This window comes from Pollicipes pollicipes, unplaced genomic scaffold (genome assembly GCF_011947565.3).
Source record: "Pollicipes pollicipes isolate AB1234 unplaced genomic scaffold, Ppol_2.1 Scaffold_3447;HRSCAF=4054_pilon_pilon_pilon, whole genome shotgun sequence".
Classification (NCBI taxonomy): domain Eukaryota; kingdom Metazoa; phylum Arthropoda; class Thecostraca; order Pollicipedomorpha; family Pollicipedidae; genus Pollicipes; species Pollicipes pollicipes.
The window spans coordinates 10,296,922-10,316,546 of record NW_023596297.1 but is presented as its reverse complement, the minus strand read 5'-3'; the positions used below and the strand labels follow the sequence as shown (position 1 = coordinate 10,316,546).

At 48.9% G+C, this 19,625-nt stretch overlaps 1 protein-coding gene across 1 annotated transcript; it reads left to right on the top strand.

The window, feature by feature from the left end:
• Window positions 1–1,816: 1,816 nt before the first annotated feature.
• Window positions 1,817–18,487, top strand: LOC119091252 (keratin-associated protein 10-7; the record flags this gene model as incomplete). Its single annotated transcript, XM_037213920.1, is given in 11 exon segments — window positions 1,817–1,934; window positions 4,128–4,280; window positions 5,117–5,263; window positions 7,914–8,069; window positions 9,457–9,594; window positions 11,992–12,147; window positions 12,594–12,740; window positions 15,094–15,249; window positions 15,691–15,837; window positions 17,967–18,122; window positions 18,349–18,487. Coding segments are annotated over 11 exon segments (1,568 nt in total), but the record flags the coding sequence as incomplete, so codon positions are not given.
• Window positions 18,488–19,625: the final 1,138 nt, after the last annotated feature.

The following is a 19,625-nucleotide window of genomic DNA, read 5'->3' as shown; positions in this document are numbered from 1 at the left end:
CAAAGCGACTGTTAGAAGAGAGGCGAGAGAGAGAGAGAGAGCTTTCGAAACCGAAAGTAGAGTCCAAAGTGGTCCAAAGGAAGATAGCAGCATACAAGACAGTGAAGAAAGGACAGTCATAACGGGCGCGAAGCCTGACAAGGCCATCTGCAACATCCGCAGCATGCATTTTGAAAGGTCCTGCGGGGAATGGGTACATCGGTTGATATGCCGCGGCTGGGCATGTGTTCCCTGCACTGACGTTGATGGTAGTACAGGAAACTACGCCTGTGACCTGTGCCGAGTCCAGGTCTTTGGCACGGAGGTTTACCTACCTATGCCCAAATATATTCATTACAATTCGAATAATGTTTTGTTGTGGACTAGGTAGAAAGCTACGGTGTTGGCATCAGAAACATGCAAGTTGGGCATGCCGTTAATTTTGTTGGCACGACGAAAGTCCAAGATATTCGTTGATCGAAATAAATAACTTTTATTAGATATGAATTTAGATATGATGTATTCGTAGATCTCATTTCGCCTGGACCACCACACACAACAGAAACTGCCGCACACAACGCCGACAGGGGGACTCTCTACGCGCCCCGAGCAGCACCTCTTATACTCCTCCCAAGCCCACCCGCAACACGATCGGCGTGCGACTCGCCGGCACCACCGCTTTCCATCCCACCACGTCCGCGGGCTAACGCATCGCCCCTGAGCCGTGACCGGTTCCCTACGTTACACTTCCTGGGGCATGATATATTGCTACATATGGTCCACCGCTACATATGACTAACTTTGAGAGCATTCAAAATGCATCAGCTTGACCCATCCATTTAAGTTTTGACGGGCTGCTTAACGGCGTCTGCATTTTCTTCCCAGCGTGCTTAGTGTGGAGATGTCCGCTTAAGTTTAAAAAGTGATCACTTAACCCGTGCGATCTCATTTGACCTGCCACAGGCATGATTCTCGCTTAAAAGGTGACTAGGAGTCACTACCGGTAAACGATACCGGACTGACTTAACTTCTAAAAAGTGCTCGAATGCTGTTTTGTCGTGGCTACAACTTGCACATTTTTCAAGACAGTTCGAAAGGGATAGTAGTGAAAAGATTCTAGCACAAAGGGGAGAAAAGCACTCGCGCGGCATATTTTGAATAAAATCAGGTAACTAGCAGCTTAACATACTTCGTACCCTGTAGGTATCCTTGCTCAGGGCATCTTACCTGTGTCATGAGGGCGTTTTAACTTCCAATGTGGTGAGACGCCAATTTTGCTGAGTGTTTTTGAAATAAATGCCAATGCTAGGAAAGTGAAATTGCAAGGGAGGGATGTAGTTTTATTTCTTTCCAACATCGATTTACCGTTTTAATTTAACTTTATTATCTTATTTCATTACCGTTTTTATCAAACAATTGAGCCCGCTTTCTCAAAAGCCTGTCCATTCTGTTGTTTTCCACCGATGTGCCCGTAATGGCTCAGGAAGTACGCTCAGGTTTTTATGAACCCTATTACCTAACATTCTTTTTGTGAAGACATTTGTCTAGTCCCATCAGGTTTACGCATGAAAACATCTTGAAATTTGTCATCAGTCTGAAAAGCTGCGCACCTTAAAAAGCTGCCCCATACGCGCTGGAGGTAGGGAGCGCCTTCAATCTCGTGGAATGCCAACAACTTCTGATCTGAAGACGAACTGGTGAAATCGGTGCGTAAAGGCCCTCCAGAACTGGCGAATATCTCGTCAGATATAGGGACAGACCCAGCCATGCGACTCTGGCAGCCTTGCGGCGTTCCAAGGTTATGAAGAGCCTCGAGCGGGTGCTAGTGTTTGCGAGTCTCGCCGAGCGGGAGGTCGCGCGTTGGAGCGGGGCGGCAGTCTCCATGCCTGACGCGATGAAGTCTGTTCTGCTGCTGCTTCTGCTGGCCGTCTGCGGTGTCCACCCGGCGCCTTATGGTGAGGGATCAGCTAACCACCTTCCCCCATTACGGCAGGCACCATGGCACCAGTAGCTCCAGACCCCCGCTGACAAGTGCGCCCATGTACAGCCGACGTCTGCTGGCGAAAAACGTGGTATATGATTTGTCGCAGCTTCTTTCAGCCCCATGCGTATTTCCTCGGACAAGAAGCACGGATCTGGAAGGCTGCCCGTACTTGCGGAGTACTGTATAAATGCCTTATGTCTCGAAAGGGGGCAATAGGGCGCTTATGGAAAGGCATCATGAATAGGCACTCCCGAGCGCTAACGAGTCAAACACAGTTAGAACCAGTCGCGTAGGGGAGCTCTTGGGGCCATGGCCCCGCCCCCACAGGTGGTTTGAACCCATTACTTTTCGGTAGTTTAAAACGCCTGAAGTGCTTCAAGGACATGAAGCGGCGCCCAGAGACATTGAAGGATCCTGAGCCTAAAAAGATCACGCAATTTAAAAATAGCACGGCTCCTGTAGCGTCAAAGAGGACCCCCTTGCTGTTAAGGCCCCCGGTGACTCGATTTGGGACCATACTGGGCGAAATCCGAGCTACGCCACTGTTTAGAACGGTACGTGTTTGTGATGTCACAACTGGAATTACCATGGGCGCTCGCGCTTAAGCGCAAGGGCTCTCCAGGAACCATGATACCGGTCTGTAAAAGACTGCTGGCATAGAGTCGCCAGGGTTCGGCTGGCACTAGTGTTGGCACTACTTTTCAGTGTGTCTTGAGCACACACAGGTTTTCTGGCGCCGGCGTCGCTTCAAGCCCCGATGTTGTCAACTTAGACACCGGCCTGGTATCACCGATATTGATTTAACGCCGGAATTCTTTGGCGTCATATCAAAGTATTGAATCTCCAGGTCAGCGTTGTGAGTCGGGAGTTCTCATGCCGAAAATAATCTTGATCCAATTAACCGGAAGAGACTGGTAGCGTGACGTAAAAGAAGAAGAATTGGCAGTGTTCCAACATGCATCTAGTTGGATGCTGCGTGATGAAATGGAAATTCCTGCTTCCAGAATCTTCGCTCTCCTGCGGCCTCAGCACGCAATTATTTGGTGCTAATCCATTGCCCCATGCCCTTGGACCCATATATCTGACCTGCCCGGGTCATTTGTGAAGGCTCAGCTGCTTGGGTGCTGGGTTGACTGTTGCCCAGTTCGATGCTGATTGGCCGATTTTGAGCAGGGGACGGGCAACAGGCAGTGAACCTCAAGCCGGGTGCAAAAGCATGAAAAATTCCGGCATTTAAGTGGTCAAATATCGAAACGCTGAACGCTGGTTATGTTGGCAACGCTCAACATCTTAAAGCTATAAGCGTGTCCACGCGGGGCCACGACCTTTCAAAACCTCTGCTTATAAATTCAGGTTCTGCCACCGTTGTCAATTCCCTCCCGCAAAAAATTGTCAGCAGGTGGGTCATTGTTACCTGGTTTGTCATCCGACTGGATGAGTAATCCGAGTATCATACAAGCTAGGTTCGAGCCGTTTCATGTTGATGTGCATCCTTCCAGGCGTCAACAAAAATTTCCAGGATGTCGCCACTTTTCCTCGAGCACCTCCGCTAAGGAAACCGTTATTCCTCGGTAGAACGCTCTTACTTTTTCGCGTAAGGCGCAAAGGTTTGAGGGAATGCCATGTGTCAGTAACCGCATGCACAAACCATGGCAAAATGTTATCGGACTGGCGTCTGCTTGCTCATACAACACACCAGGTTCACTCGATTGGTCAGGACTGTCTCCTCCCGTCCTTCGATGCTGTCTGATCTCTGTGCTGACAAGCTCCCAAGCTCAAACAAAATACCTCGTTATCGGAGAGCGTGCGGTCGCAACTGTCGAGCATGGGTTTAGAGGTTCACGCAAAAAAATATTTTAAGAGGCATTTCAGGTGAATATCGATTTTGTAAACACGTCGTTTTGAGATGTGGTGCAGGAGTGGGGTCAGTGACAACAGAAGTGATAGTTTTCCGGTTTCGTCATGCAAATGACGCCAGGTCATGGGCTAATGGAGCCAGACACCTTTGGTAACCACACCAGCGTGTCTGATTGATGCGTCGGAAAGTCCACATGTCATTACGGTTATCAGCCAGATGCATCTTGCCAAATTCAGAATCACAGAATTGGGGAGGTATGGGCCTGGACATGTTTGGCCCCTTTGTGTCATGTCGCTCTGTTTGCAGAGAAGCCGGGCGTCTGCCGCCGGCGGGTTTTCATAGCGCTGGCCTGTTTGCCGGCCGAGACCATCAACACCTGCAACAACGACTTCCAGTGTCCAGGCACGCAGAAGTGCTGCCGTACTGAAGCCTGTGTCACCTCGTGCGAGGAACCCGACGGTATGTGCGCTGTCATTGGGGAACTGCTTGAATGGTCAGGGACACACGAAAGATCTATCAGCAGGGGGAGGGGTGCAGATAAAAAATTACTGAAAACCGAGTTAGGCGCGCGGCGCAATTTCTCCTGTGATCTTTTCGATCCACTTGATTTACACCTTCTGGGAGTTTGCTTACATGTCAGCATTTAGCAGTCACGATCATAGCAATACATGTCATAAATTTAATGAGAGGGGCTTCCATGCACGCGTGCGTCCCTGGAGATGGGTCACGAAGAGGATGTCGTGCCTGAAATTTCAATTTAAAAAGCGCAAGTGGGTATGCTACAAATAGGCCAAGCATGCACTATATGGCAAGTACTGTCGAAAATTGCCGGACACTTTGATTGATGTTTGTGTCGCAATCATTGCGGTCTGAGAACCAGAGAAGCAGGCCTCCGCCCCGCGCTCAGCGGCCATACACGCCCTTTGCAAGGCACTGGCAGCCTTATCAGGTGTTGGTCATTCTGGAATTTGTGGAAGCTCGTCCGTGTTTAGCGGCTATCGTGGAAATGTCTTACTAGGTAGATGTACTGACTATAAATGTAAAAATGTTCAAATGTTCAAGGATCTGTAACATATAAAGAAGTTAATAAGTGGTAATTTCTACGCATTTGTAGCCCTCTTAAAGTCGACATTTCAAATCAAGCACCATGTATGTTTGTAACATTTTATCCGCTTACCTTTTGTAAACGGCAGTTGCTTATCGAGCAAGACATCATCGATATGTGGCTGATCTAGTTGTCACGTTCGTGTTGAGCGTTTTCTTTGGCGTGATGGAGGCGGCCTGACCATTTCCAGGACCGAAGCCCGGGACATGTCCCCTGCCCTCTGCTGTGGAACCGGGCTACCCGAACTGTGACGTAGACAGCGACTGTGGCGACGATGACAGGAAATGCTGCAGGAATGTGGACGGCAATACCCGCTGCTCTTCGCCCAAAGCGCCAGGTCAGAATGGGCGCAAGGCAGACATAGACGTGCTCGCGAAAACGAAGCCGATTCCATTATTGATAGGCCCCGTCCGGATGCTCCGCTTTTTTAAAAGCCTATATATTTGCATTCACAGACCGCAGATTCAGGTGGTTTTGGCAGCAGGAGGCTGGATGCTTTCAAATGATGCGCCTTATGAATCGTTTGGCATTTGCAAGTAAGCTGTTTGGACATCCAAAGTGCTTTTTTAACATCGTGGTGGTATTACAGGGTTACGACTGTCGTGTCTCCCCATTTCATTCAGATGGAAAAAGTACATTTTCAAATCGCGAAGAAGTCAAGTCCGCGCACCGGTGGCCGATTGAATACCCTTCGCTCGGGTGGGGGCAGTCGATTTCTCCGCCTGAGGTCTAAAAAAAAACTAAGAAAGCTATAGGCACCAGATTGACAGGGTGGATTGATCTGAGTGTGAACTCACTCGGGTCAACATTAAGGTTTATAGGTCATGAACTTCGTCTCAAGTGAGGTCGAACATAGTTAAACTTACGATTGGTGTTCAAAGTGCCTCCAGACGTTCTCTTCCAACCGTCTTAAACCTAAATATCTGTCCTAAGTAAAAGTTTACTAGTGTTGACTTAGTTCAGTGACCTTTTTGACTTTCAGAAGGTCAAGATGACCCAAAACCTACGGAAGTGTTTTGGTTTCTTTATCTAAATAAGTGCTGAGGATTACACCAGGCGGTACGTTCCTACAAACAAAAAGCTGTCATTTTCAATGTCAAAAGGTCATTTAAGGTCATGACTTATTCTGATAATTCAGAAATCTATGGCAGATGTCTGTTGCAGTTCCCGTTATCACAGATTTTACTTTCCTCTAGAAAAGAGGTTGGTTGTGACCCCTGCCTGACCTTCATGCTTTACTCTAAGTTGATGGAATTGTCATCATTCTGAATAAAATGTTTGTTTCTTAAGAAACTACCCTGGAGATGAATGGCTTTGTCTAACACTCTCTTGTCATATACTAATAGTCCCCTAGAAATTGCCTTCGTTGACAGCCACGACCTGTCTTTGACCTGCCATAAATCAGCGACCTTACAGGGTACATATGATGATTTAGCTCAAAAAGATTCGCTTTTCGATTTCTTACAGGTATTCATTGTGTTGCACGGTTACGCCGCACCGCTCGAAAATTATTTTGAAAAAACCATTGGGGTGTCGAATTGACCGCGGGTGGGAACCACGCGTGGGTGGGAACCCGAGCGCATGCAAGTCGAAAGTGGGTTCAGACCTCGGCGACATGGCGTCACAGCGGCACATGACTAACACATCCTGATGGAGGAAAGCATTGACAAGTGAAAAAAGTTTGAGTCGATGTTTGTAGGCGGTCACGCGTTTTCGTGTGCACACTGGACCCACTCCGTTGTTTGCGCACGAAGCGGGGTTACGCGGAAAAAGGTCGGGCAATGCAAGCGCCACCAGCGTGCAACATTGCTAATTGTGACGATTATTCACTTAAAACGTTTGCATGCTTTGAAAAATATCAGCGGCAATAAGCTGAGCAGTAAATCATTGCAAATTAATTGGTTTCGCGGATTAAAACTTGGGTTGATATAGCCAGCCCCTCCACTGAGTTGGTTCACGGCCAGCCGTTTTTTAGGCAATGCTGTTGGTAGGTCAGACACGAATGTTGCATCACTTGACCTCCGCCAGTTACATTTTCATCATAAAGGCACATTTTCAACACATTGAGAAAACAGCGATTCACACCGGTTAGTGAAGGAGTCTGGTTCAATTACCTTAATTTTGACGTCGTCTGCTTTATAACAAGTCGCGGCGCTAACATCTATTGCCGCCTCTCACGTGTCATGCCACGCGAGGCAGATTGCTAGTTCCACTTCGAAATATCATATTGTAACCAGTTTCACTTGTTCGGACTCGCCTCTAGCATTTTATGCCGTCCGTGACAATTTATCGAATTTTAGCCATGCTGAGAACAACATGATATGAGGTTATATGCGGCAATGACTCTGAAAACCCTGTATAAGGTGCATGTAAATAGTTTGCACTGGCCTCTTAATCGACCTGGCGATCGATAACGTACCTGCCACTTTTTGCTGTAATTTGTTTACGATACACATAATTCTCGAAAGTGAACCGTTCTTTTGGTCTTATGTCTTGAGTCTTAAGTCTTCAAGTCTTAATCGACTTGGCGATCGATAGCGTACCTGCCATTTTTTGCTGTAATTTGTTTACGATACACATAATTCCCGAAAATGAACCGTTCTTTTGGTACCCAGCCGAGCGGTGGCATTGCTACCTCGCATTAGCCTGATTCTCATGTGGTACGATTGGTGTCAACGAGGAGAGGCTTAAGCCACCGGTGACCTGTTGAGACGTGATTACGAGCACCGCTGGAAAAGTCGAGCATTTGGACGATATATTCCAATTGTTTCTTAATAAATCACATTTGATTTCTTCGTCCAGCCAGCACCTCCTTGTATGTTGAAGGCTGGCTATTTTGTTGGCGGAAGAGGTCATGACTTCTCTCTACCAGTAAGACACTTTTTATCCTTATCTCCTCAGGGATTAATAGCATCGGGCTGGTACGTTGGGTTTTGCCCCATACGTGTGCTTCAATGGCCATTTAAATTCGCGCCGTCCGTTCGCAGAGAAGCCGGGCGTCTGCCGCCGGCGGTTTTTCATAGCGCTGGTCTGTTCGCCGGATGAGATCATCAACACCTGCAACGACGACGACTCCCAGTGTCCCGGCACGCAGAAGTGCTGCCGAACTCAACGCTGTGTCACCTCGTGCGAGGAGCCGGACGGTACGTGCGTCAGCGTGGAGGAAATTCTAGGAAAAAACTACAACGCTGGGGCTTGCAGCACTGTCTTCTTTACACGTAGTCGTGCAAGTGGAAGTTTCAAGCGGAAGATAACCTGTTCAGTAGCAGCCTTGAACGCAAGGCTACATTTCCTGCTATGTGCCTTGTACAGCTGTTGAACACAGGCTCCTGGTAGTTTGCTGGCCAGAGCGGCTGCCTTTTGATTCGCCCACCCTTGGCATGGTGAGCCCGAGTCGCTTTAGGCGCCAGCAATTTGGCCTAAGCTGCGATGGCCTGCAGCCGGCGGCAGCGGTCGCGCTACAGGTCAGGTGACGTTCGGGAACAGGACGGACTATGTCGAGAACGGCAGCACGTTAAGCTCAAGACGCGAAAGTCTGCCGTTTATCGAAATTTTACGATCGGATGGTGGGGTCAGAGCTCACGCAACCAGCACCGCTTAGATTGATGTGTGTGTGTGTGTGTGTATGTGTGTGTGTGTGTGTGTGTGTGTGTGTGTGTGTGTGTGTGTGTGTGTGTGTGTGTGTGTGTGTGTGTGTGTGTGTGTGTGGTGTGTGTGTGTGTGTGTGTGTGTGTGTGTGTGTGTGTGTGTGTGTGTGTGTGTGTGTGTGTGTGTGTGTGTGTGTGTGTGTGTGTGTGTGTGTGTGTGTGTGTGTGTGTGTGTGTGTGTGTGTGTGTGTGGTGTGTGTGTGTGTGTGTGTGTGTGTGTGTGTGTGTGTGTGTGTGTGTGTGTGTGTGTGTGTGTGTGTGTGTGTGTGTGTGTGTGTGTGTGTGTGGTGTGTGTGTGTGTGTGTGTGTGTGTGTGTGTGGTGTGTGTGTGTGTGTGTGTGTGTGTGTGTGTGTGTGTGTGTGTGTGTGTGTGGTGTGTGTGTGTGTGTGTGTGTGTGTGTGTGGTGTGGTGTGTGTGTGTGTGTGTGTGTGTGTGTGTGTGTGTGTGTGTGTGTGTGTGTTGTGTGTGTGTGTGTGTGTGTGTGTGTGTGTGTGTGTGTGTGTGTGTGTGTGTTGTGTGTGTGTGTGTGTGTGTGTGTGTGTGGTGTGTGTGTGTGTGTGTGTGTGTGTGTGTGTGTGGTGGTGTGTGTGTGTGTGTGGTGTGTGTGTGTGTGTGTGTGTGTGTGTGTGTGTGTGTGTGTGTGTGTGTGTGTGTGTGTGTGTGTGTGTGTGTGTGGTGTGTGTGTGTGTGTGTGTGTGTGTGTGTGTGTGTGTGCGTGTGTATCCTTGGGACTTTACGACGCTTTCAGGTTCTGAGGCTATATCGCTTAGAGTGGGCACTGATCCCAGTTCTGCAATCACTTGAAGACTATGCTCTAAGGGTTTTAAGAATAAATAAACAAAGTCATTCCCTGTAAGGCTGATGCAAGCTGCCTGGCCTCAGGACCGAAGCCTGGCGTGTGCCCCCCGCCCTTTGCCGTGGAGCCGGGAAACCCGAACTGTGACGTGGACAGCGACTGTGGCAACGATGACAGGAAATGCTGCAAGAATGTGGACGGCAATACACGCTGCTCTTCGCCAGGTCAGAATGGGCGTAGACAAGCATGCATGCTAACCAGGCGCGTACGAGGGAATTCGCAGTGAGAGAGAAAGAACAGCTAAAAAGATATGGAAAACTAGATTAGCTTGCCGCGTGCGAGTGCAAATTCCTTGCACGGCTTGCAAAACATGCCTTTTTTATTCGGTTTTACTTGTCTACCCGGAACTTTTCATTATCAACGTTCCGTCGCACATAGGTTAGAGTTTTCGTTGCACATTTGAATGAGGTTTTGTCCTCAGGTAGCCATTTTATTCCCCATTTCGTGCAGTTCATGGACACGTCCTTTTCATGTTTCCAATCCTCTTGTTCCTAAGCTCGATGCACGTAAACATGTGCAGCCTATTACGCACCGTCTATGGGCAAGTCACTCAGACATGTATGACGTCATATGGGCGTCACGCGAAAACCCGTCCTTATTAGCTGAGTTTTGCTTATGGCCAAGAAGAGAATGGCCACTTAGGCATTCTTTTTGCAGTGATGCGCGTTCAAATGTCCCATCAACAGAAAGTAGGTAGCTAACAGTCATTGGATGTTGGTTGCATGCCTCGGTAGGGAACCGCGTTCCGCCACAAATAACACATACACCTAAACAGCTTTTGGGTATAACAGAGCCATCACGGGAAAAATACACAAGACACCATGAGAAAAGGCCAAAACACACGCACGTTACGCCGCTGCGTTGAATTCAGCGCATATATCAACAAGCCACCTTATGGCGCGTATAATAAATACAAGTAGGTCACGCTGTCCGCTACAGCGGCAACTAGGGTGCGGCAAGTCAGGCAGCGACTCCGACGTTATTAAAAGGATGCATGGCATAATCAAATGATGATGCATTAAGGACCATGGCTACTTATGAGTGAGTTTTATTTAACTAAAAACAGTCTTTTGCGCTTAAACACAACAAAAGTTCCAAGTGAGCGTTTACATGACATCTGATGCATGCCTCAATATCTCCAAAGGTGCGACAGCCTTTTCGATTGGTGGCGCAGCCAAAGATGATCACGGGCTTTAGCCTCACCCTCACTCCCGCCCCATCCCCCGCCTTTAACTGTGAGGTTCGAGTGCAGTTTTGCACCACGCCACTACTGAATGTAATTCCGCATTTTGGTTCCAAATATGCTAGGCACTGCCATGAGCATCAACTTGTAGAACCTGACAGCCGTAATTTGGTTACAATATTAGCGGATAGCCGAGTGAATATGTGCGGCACGGGGCGGAAACAATCGTTTTAAACTGAGTGTTTCACATCTGAAGGCATTGAAGAAAGCAAGATAACACAATATATCTGTTCAGTGAATATGGTCCTCAGTACGTCATCGTTTGATCGCGTCATCACACCTTGCACAACACTGACTGAATGTCAATTGATGGCCGTGATGTCCGGAAATTTTGCTTACGAACGAACGCCAGACACCACGGCTCGATAATTTTGTTTGCCCTGGCCTTGACCGCCCAATGGTTAATGGAATCATAGGATCTGAATGACGTCGTCATGACGTCATGGATGCCTGAATGACCTGGAAGTAGTCTGCACGAAACAGTTGCATATCTTTGCGGGCATGTGGCTCAAAACCTGGAGGGGTTTAGATCTTAAGAACGGCAGGGCTGTTTACCGCACCGAATGATCTTCAAGATGGCTATTTCAGTGCAAAAACCCATACAAATGTTGGGCACTCCCTTTAAGGCACCAGGGAAAACAGCATCGGCGGTTCATTGACACGTTATGTATTCTCCCACCAGTGTTTTTGGGGTCTGTTAGTCTGTGCACAGTAGGTGCTGTCAATGGAGCTGGGACTCACTCGTAAAATACTAGCCCCTCCCCCCTCCCCCTCCCTCCCCGTCGCAAGTCATGGTGATCACTCCCGTGGAGAATTTTAGATACGACGCAGCGGAGCCGCGTGCCCCTAGATTTCACAGGTGCGTACGCTTCTGGTGCCTACAAAAAAAGCAGGTGCGATTATAGCTTGCAGTCACGTCGCGGTTTCTGGGCATTGTTGTTGATATCTCTTACAAGCAAATGTAAGGTGAATTTAAACCATTTTGTGTCATGATTTGTTGACCCACTTAAACGGTCAAAGAAAAAGGTCATCTTTCTCTCTGTGTTTTTTCTTACTTGAAGTGCTCAGTGCAGAAAACATATTTTCCGTGCCAACAATCCAAGCACACTGCTACCCGATGTGAGTCATTTTGGCCATTTTGTTTTTTTTGCGGCATTTGGGCTTTTGTGGGCCATTGACCCCGGCTGACCGTCCTCTGCTCGTCGAGCCGCTTGCTGAGCAGCTGCCTCTCCTCGGCCTGGACAACGGGGTGCCTTGAATCTTAGCGAGCATCAGTTGCGTTTTCAGCGTCATTTTTAGCTCTGGCGTTTGTTTGCAGAGAAGCCGGGTGTCTGCCGCCGGCGGTTTTTCATAGCGCTGGTCTGTTCGCCGGCTGAGATCATCAACACCTGTAACGACGACGACTCCCAGTGTCCCGGCACGCAGAAGTGTTGCCGCACTCAGCGCTGTGTCACCTCGTGCGAGGAGCCGGACAGTAAGCGCAGTCATTGGGGAAACCGCTTAGCTTAGCTGGAAACCGCTTAGCCAGTGTCGTCTTGCTCCATAGGAATCCCACGATTAAGCCCAAAAATGTAGCTCGAAATCATGATCAATGAAAGATCACGAGCCAAACGTCTCATGGCAGCTTGTAATTTGGGGGCAAAATGGGACAGGCGTTGTACCAACATTTTCCATCGGCATCAATGAGCTGTTAGGTATCGCGGAATAGTGTTCGATGTTAGAAGCCAGACCAGATGAAGGTGTGAAGCCAGCTGCACTGCACTGCACTGCAGTTGAATATGAAGCCAGCAGCTGAGAGCATCCTACCTATCAAAATATAAAAGTATGCGGGCTTAAGTTCCCTGCAAGATATTTCTTTGACAAGATGTATGTTTTTTCCTTCTTTTGTGTGAAATCGCCTTGATTGGCGACATGTTTCAGGACCGAAGCCTGGCGTGTGTCCCCTGCCCTCTGCCTTGGAGCTGGGAAACCCGAACTGTGACGTAGACAGCGACTGTGGCGACGATGACAATAAATGCTGCAAGAATGTGGAGGGCAATTCGCGCTGCTCTCCGCCCAAGGCACCAGGTCAGAATGCTGGCTCGGGATTTCTGCTCTGTGCCCCTGGCCCTCGCCGAAAGCACCAGGTAAACACTTATTTCCACCGCCGAACGAGATGGACCAAAAGACATTGAATATCTTCGAATTTAACCAGACGGTTTGAGTAGCTTATCCACCATTTGGAGTGTGGTGCTAATTTGTTTAGCACCTATGACTGTGACATTTTCACATGCACGTGGTGTACATAGCTCGGCCCACCAACCATGCCGAAGACGTTCTTGTCGTATCCGTTTGTCTCCGCTCCTTCGCGCCACATGGCGTTTGCTTCACATATTAAATGTCTGAGGAACGCAATATTCTACAGGTTTTTTTGGTATGTATCCACGGAGCTCTATAAAGGCGCACGTTGATGCATTTTTACAAGTTTATGAATCATCCCATGCAGAGCAAAAAACTGACAGATCGCATATCAGACGCGTGCGACAAGTCACAGCATGCGTTTTGGATTCGACGCATTGCACGCGCATGACGAACCGCATGGGCACAGGCAGATGAGGGATGACCAACGCCGTCCATTGTTCAGCTGCCTGGGGTAGCGCGGAGAACGCTGCGAAATGACGTCATCCAAACCCAAACTTGCTTTACATTCTATCTACGTATCTTCAATGCTAGTGCAATCACAAAAATGCTGCTGCCGCCTGATGGATCGGTGAACTGGAGGGTATTACGCGTACATAGAAGACCTATTTTGTATATGCAGTGTCGTTGGACTAGCGTCAAGATTCAAGGTTATTGTGGCTCGCACCGTCTGCTCGCCTCCACCCCCCGCCCCCTCATTGACCTAACCACCCATTTATAGTGGAAATGCGTGACAGACACAGCGCGCACCTTAGCACGCATCAAAACGCGAAGGCACATTATTACTCAGAACATGCGCCGCACGCAAACATGCACCATTATGTGGCTTCGGCTTTAAAAAAGAACAATTCCCGTGATTATAGAGCAGTGATGGCATTTTCCTTCTTGCCTCGGATCTCGTCTCCTTTATATCACATATTGATCCCCCGCTTTGTGTCTGTTCACTGGTAACCGAAACTTTTTTCAGTCCTTCATCTCTCCCCATTCACATGGCAGATCCCCGACTCCCACAGTGCATTTGCTCAGATTTAGCACCGCCAGTTTTCGCTTCCTCGATTACAACAGTCTGTAGTTGGATGACGTCAATGCAAACCTAACAAATGTCCGAGGCCAATAACGCGGAAAAGTGTATGACTCACCGTCTGAACAGAGTCGGCTTAAGTAACCAAACAGACACTAGGACCGACATAAGCTGGCCTTGCCAGCTCACACCAAATATGCCCAATGTAAACAAACTGACGTCGGCGCCGGTCGTCCTGCGCCGCCCGTTCTGGCTCCGGATGTCACACAGTACAGTTTGGCCGCTGGTGTCCGCGCTCCGTGCGATCTGGATCAGGAGCGAAACGGGCGTGTGAACTGAGCCGACAGCTGCCCGTTCTGGCTCAGGGTGTCACACAGTACAGATCGGCCGCTGGTGTCCGCGCTCCGTGCGGTCTGGGTCAGGAACGAGACGGGCTGTGTGCGCTGAGCCGACAGCTGCCCGTTCTGGCTCCGGGTGTCACACAATACAGATCGGCCGCTGGTGTCCGTATTCCGTGCGGCCTGGATCAGGAGCGAGACGGGCGTGTGCGCTGAGCCGACTGCACCGATGCCAACATTCTCCTATGGTGCATTGCGGCCGCCCCAGAAAAACATAGGGAAAACCCCGAGCGTGCGACAAATTGATGACATTATGTTTACTTTCACTCAGCCGAGTCGGATCCGGCCAGACCGCAGTCACGTGGGTCTTGTCTGTTTCAGCACTGGTGCAGTGCTTTGCTTCAAATTTCCCGCCGAGGTACTGGAAATCCTCATTCGGGAAGCCATTTAGTCCATAAGCATCGCGTCATTTTCTGTTCTGCCAGTGATGCATGCATATTTTTTTCAGGGTCACAAACTCCTTGACAAGGACCGCGTAAAACAATCAGTCATCGAGACGGCTAGCCCGTTAACATTTTGGCCTGCCCTTTACCAGCCGATCAGCATGCCAGTCTGTCAGCTATCAGAGGGTACCATATAAAGCCGAATATCCTCACTGCCTTCGCGTTTTGCGTATCACGGTACCGGCAGCAGCAGAAGATCAATTATTCGCGGCCTTTCTTTCTTCTCCGATTCATATTTCGCAAAGCCAAATTCCCCATCATTTTGAGTTATTCAAGCATCTTCTTTGCGGCTCTTTGGCTGCTGACCAGTGTATCGCAAGCGCACAAGATTGGTCCCGCAGCTTTGTCTCGGACCCATCACAGCTCTGTTCTGTTTGCAGAGAAACCTGGTGTCTGCCGCCGGCGGTTTTTCATAGCGCTGGTCTGTTCGCCGGATGAGGTCATTAACACCTGTAACGACGACGACTCCCAGTGTCCCGGCACGCAGAAGTGTTGCCGCACTCAGCGCTGTGTCACCTCGTGCGAGGAGCCGGACAGTAAGCGCAGTCATTGGGGAAACCGCATAGCTTAGCTGGAAACCGCTTAGCCAGTGTTGTCTTGCTCCATAGGAATCCCACGAATAAGCCCAAAAATGTAGCTCGAAATCATGATCAATGAAAGATCACGAGCCAAACGTCTCATGGCAGCTTGTAATTTGGGGGCAAAATGGGACAGGCGTTGTACCAACATTTTCCATCAGCATCAATGAGCTGTTAGGTATTACGGAATAGTGTTCGATGTTAGAAGCCAGACGAGATGAAGGTGTGAAGCCAGTTGCACTGCACTGCAGTTGAATATGAAGCCAGCAGCTAAGAGCATCCTACCTATCATAATATAAAAGTATGCGGGCTTAAGTTCCCTGCAAGATATTTCTTTGACAAGATGTATGTTTTTTCCTTCTTTTGTGTGAAATCGCCTTGATTGGCGACATGTTTCAGGACCGAAGCCTGGCGTGTGTCCCCTGCCCTCTGTCTTGGAGCTGGGAAACCCGAACTGTGACGTAGACAGCGACTGTGGCAACAATGACAATAAATGCTGCAAGAATGTGGAGGGCAATTCGCGCTGCTCTCCGCCCAAGGCACCAGGTCAGAATGCTGGCTCGGGATTTCTGCTCTGTGTCCCTGGCCCTCGCCGAAAGCACCAGGTAAACACTTATTTCCACCGCCGAACGAGATGGACCAATAGACATTGAATATCTTCGAATTTGACCAGACGGCTTGAGTAGCTTATCCATCATTTGGAGCGTGGCGCTAATTTGTTTAGCACCTATGATTGTGACATTTTCACATGCACGTGGTGTACATAGTTCAGTCCACCAACCATGCCGAAGACGTTCTTGTCGTATCCGTTTGTCTCCGCTCCTTCGCGCCACATGGCGTTTGCTTCACATATTAAGTGTCTGAGGAACGCAATATTCTACAGGTTTGTTTGGCATGTATCTGCGGAGCTCTATAAAGGCGCACGTTGATGCATTTTTACAAGCTGATAAATTACCCCTTGCAAAGAAAAAAAACTGACAGATCACATGTCAGACGCGTGCGACAAGTCACACGCGTCTGGCATGCGTTTTGGATTCGACGCATTGCACGCGCATGATGAACCGCATGGGCACAGGTACATGAGGGCTGACCAACGTCGTCCATTGTTCAGCTGCCTGGAGTAGCGCAGAAAACGCTGCGAAACGACGTCATCCAAACCCAAACTTGCTTTACCTTCTATCTACGTATCTTCAATGCTAGTGCAATCACAAAAATGCTGCTGCCGCCTGATGGATCGGTGAACTGGAGGGTATTACGCGTACATAGAAGACCTATTTTGTATATGCAGTGTCGTTGGACTAGCGTCAAGATTCAAGGGTTATTGTGGCTCGCACCGTCTGCTCGCCTCCACCCCCCGCCCCCTCATTGACCTAACCACCCATTTATAGTAGAAATGCGTGACAGACACAGCGCGCACCTTAGCACGCATCAAAACGCGAAGGCACAGTATTACTCAGAACATGCGCCGCACGCAAACATGCACCATTATGTGGCTTCGGCTTTAAAAAAAAAGAACAATCCCCGTGATTATAGAGCAGTGATGGCATTTTCCTTCTTGCCTCGGATCTCGTCTCCTTTATATCACATATTGATCCCCCGCTTGTGTCTGTTCACTGGAAACCGAAACTTTTTTTCAGTCTTTCATCTCTCCCCATTCACATGGCAGATCCCCGACTCCCACAGTGCATTTGCTCAGATTTAGCACCGCCAGTTTTCGCTTCCTCGATTACAACAGTCTGTAGTTGGATGACGTCAATGAAAACCTAACAAATGTCCGAGGCCAATAACGCGGAAAAGTGTATGACCCACCGTCTGAACAGAGTCGGCTTAAGTAACCAAACAGACACTAGGACCGACATAAGCTGGCCTTGCCAGCTCACACCAAATATGCCCAATGTAAACAAACTGACGTCGGCGCCGGTCGTCCTGCGCCGCCCGTTCTGGCTCCAGGTGTCACACAGTACAGATCGGCCGCTGGTGTCCGCGCTCCGTGCGGTCTGGGTCAGGAGCGAGACGGGCGTGTGCACTGAGCCGACAGCACCGATGCCAACATTCTCCTATGGTGCATTGCGGCCGCCCCAGAAAACATAGGGAAAACCCTGAGCGTGCAACAAATTGATGACATTATGCTTACTTTCACTTAGCCGAGTCGGATCCGGCCAGACCGCAGTCATGTGAGTGTGGTCTGTTTCAGCACTGGTGTGGTGTTTTTCTTCAGATTTCCCGCCGAGCTACTTGAAATCATCATTCGGCAAGCCGTTCAGTCCATAAGCATCCCGTCATTTTCTGTTGTGCCAGTGATGCATGCATGTTTTCAGGGTCACAAGTTCCTTGGTAAGGACTGCGTAACATAGTCATCGAGACGGCCAGTCCGTCAACACCTTGGCCTGCCCTTTACCAGCCAATCAGTATGCCAGTCTGTCAGCTATCTAATGTCAAATATCCTTACTGCCTTCGCGTTTTGCGTATCACGGTACCGGCAGCAGCAGAAGACCATTTGTCCGCGGCTTTTCTTTCTTCTTCGGTTCATATTTCACAAAGCCAAATTATCATCATTTTGAGTTATTCAAGCATCTTCTTCGCGGCTCTTTGGCCGCTGACCAGTGGATCGCAAGCGTACCAGATTGGTCCCGCAGCTTCGTCTCGGACCAATCACAGCTCTGTTCTGTTTGCAGAGAAGCCGGGCGTCTGCCGCCGGCGGGCTTTCATAGCGCTGGTCTGTTCGCCGGATGAGGTCATTAACACCTGCAACGACGACGACTCCCAGTGTCCCGGCACGCAGAAGTGTTGCCGCACTCAACGCTGTGTCACCTCGTGCGAGGAGCCGGACGGTACGGGCACTATCCATAGGGAAAACATCCGGTCGGCATATGGAGGCTTGGGTCATCCTGATTTCGATTCTGGCGTAATAAGGATGAGAGAAGAAGCCTTTCTTCGAAACTATATCTGTTGTTCGGAATCTGGGCTCATAAAATTCAGCGCTGCTCAAGAAATGAAAGCATGTGTGTAAGTCATTGTTAGCGTGGATGAAGTGACTTGATCGGCGCAATTTTCCAGCACCGAAGCCAGGCACGTGTCCTCCGCCCTCTGCTGTGGAGCGTGGCTTCCCGAATTGTGACGTGGACAGCGACTGTGGCGACGATGACAGGAAATGCTGCAGGAATGTGGACGGCAATACCCGCTGTTCTTCGCCCAAGGCACCAGGTCAGAATGGATAAAGAGCATGGACGCATTAAACGCGAAATTCTTGAATAGATGTTGATTGTTTGCAGCAGGAAATGATGCTGCCAATGTTGCAGCGCCTAAAGGAAAAGGCTGTCTGAGAGAGACATTTGATTTGTGCTGCAACCTTTTTGTGGTCTGGTTGTGTTTTTTGGATCCACTTCTAGCCATATTAAACGTGGGTAAAAATCGAACGTGGCTTATTCTATCGCCTGTAGGCAACTGAAATAGCGATGGTTACATGATCGGCTTATTGACAAATATGTGAATACAAGAGTTAAAATTATGTCAGGCAAATCAAACGCTACGCCTCATCAACCTCGTTTCCGTAGCCCTTTCCAGGTGTGACTGACATCCCAGCGGATAGCCATGCCAAAATGTACACATATTTCAGTCGCAAATATCTCCATATCATGTTTGACACGTGTCACTTAACGCGTGCCAGCTGGAATGTAGGTCACTACAGTGACATGAAGTCGTCAGGCTCTCACCGACCGACGAAACCGTACGCCATCAGCCAAGTGAAGAATTTTTTCTCAAGGAAACCACATGAGCAGTTCTCAAAAACGAACACAACTGCAGAAATGCAGCGAGGGCGATGAAATAGTGTTGGTTATACAGCGGAACAAGACTACGGCAGTTCAAGCGACGTACTGTCGTCAGTGGCTACTGTTAGTAAGCTAGCCTTTTGCTGATCTGATAGCTAATCGCTCACGGCTTTCGTAAAGCATGTCTGAAGCCTACCGGTAATCAATGAAACTGGCGGCAGGAATTACCAAAGGTATTTCGTAACATCCAGCAGTAAAATTAATTGTAACAGGTTCACGACGTAGAACAAGGGCCGTTCACTGATAAAATTTCATGAAATGCATGCGTCGCCAGAAGCTCATAACTCATGAATGAAGACCTATTATCTACCTAGTTAAGAAACTTTTAACTATTTTGAAACGTTTTGTTGTGTTGTGTGACCGAAAAATTGTCTTACGATTTTGGTCACGTTGAATATTGGCTACATATTTTCATGAACAAAGAGAGAGAGAGAGAGAGAGAGAGAGAGAGAGAGAGAGAAGAAGAGAGAGATATAGAGAGATAGAGAGCGAGAGAGAGAGAGA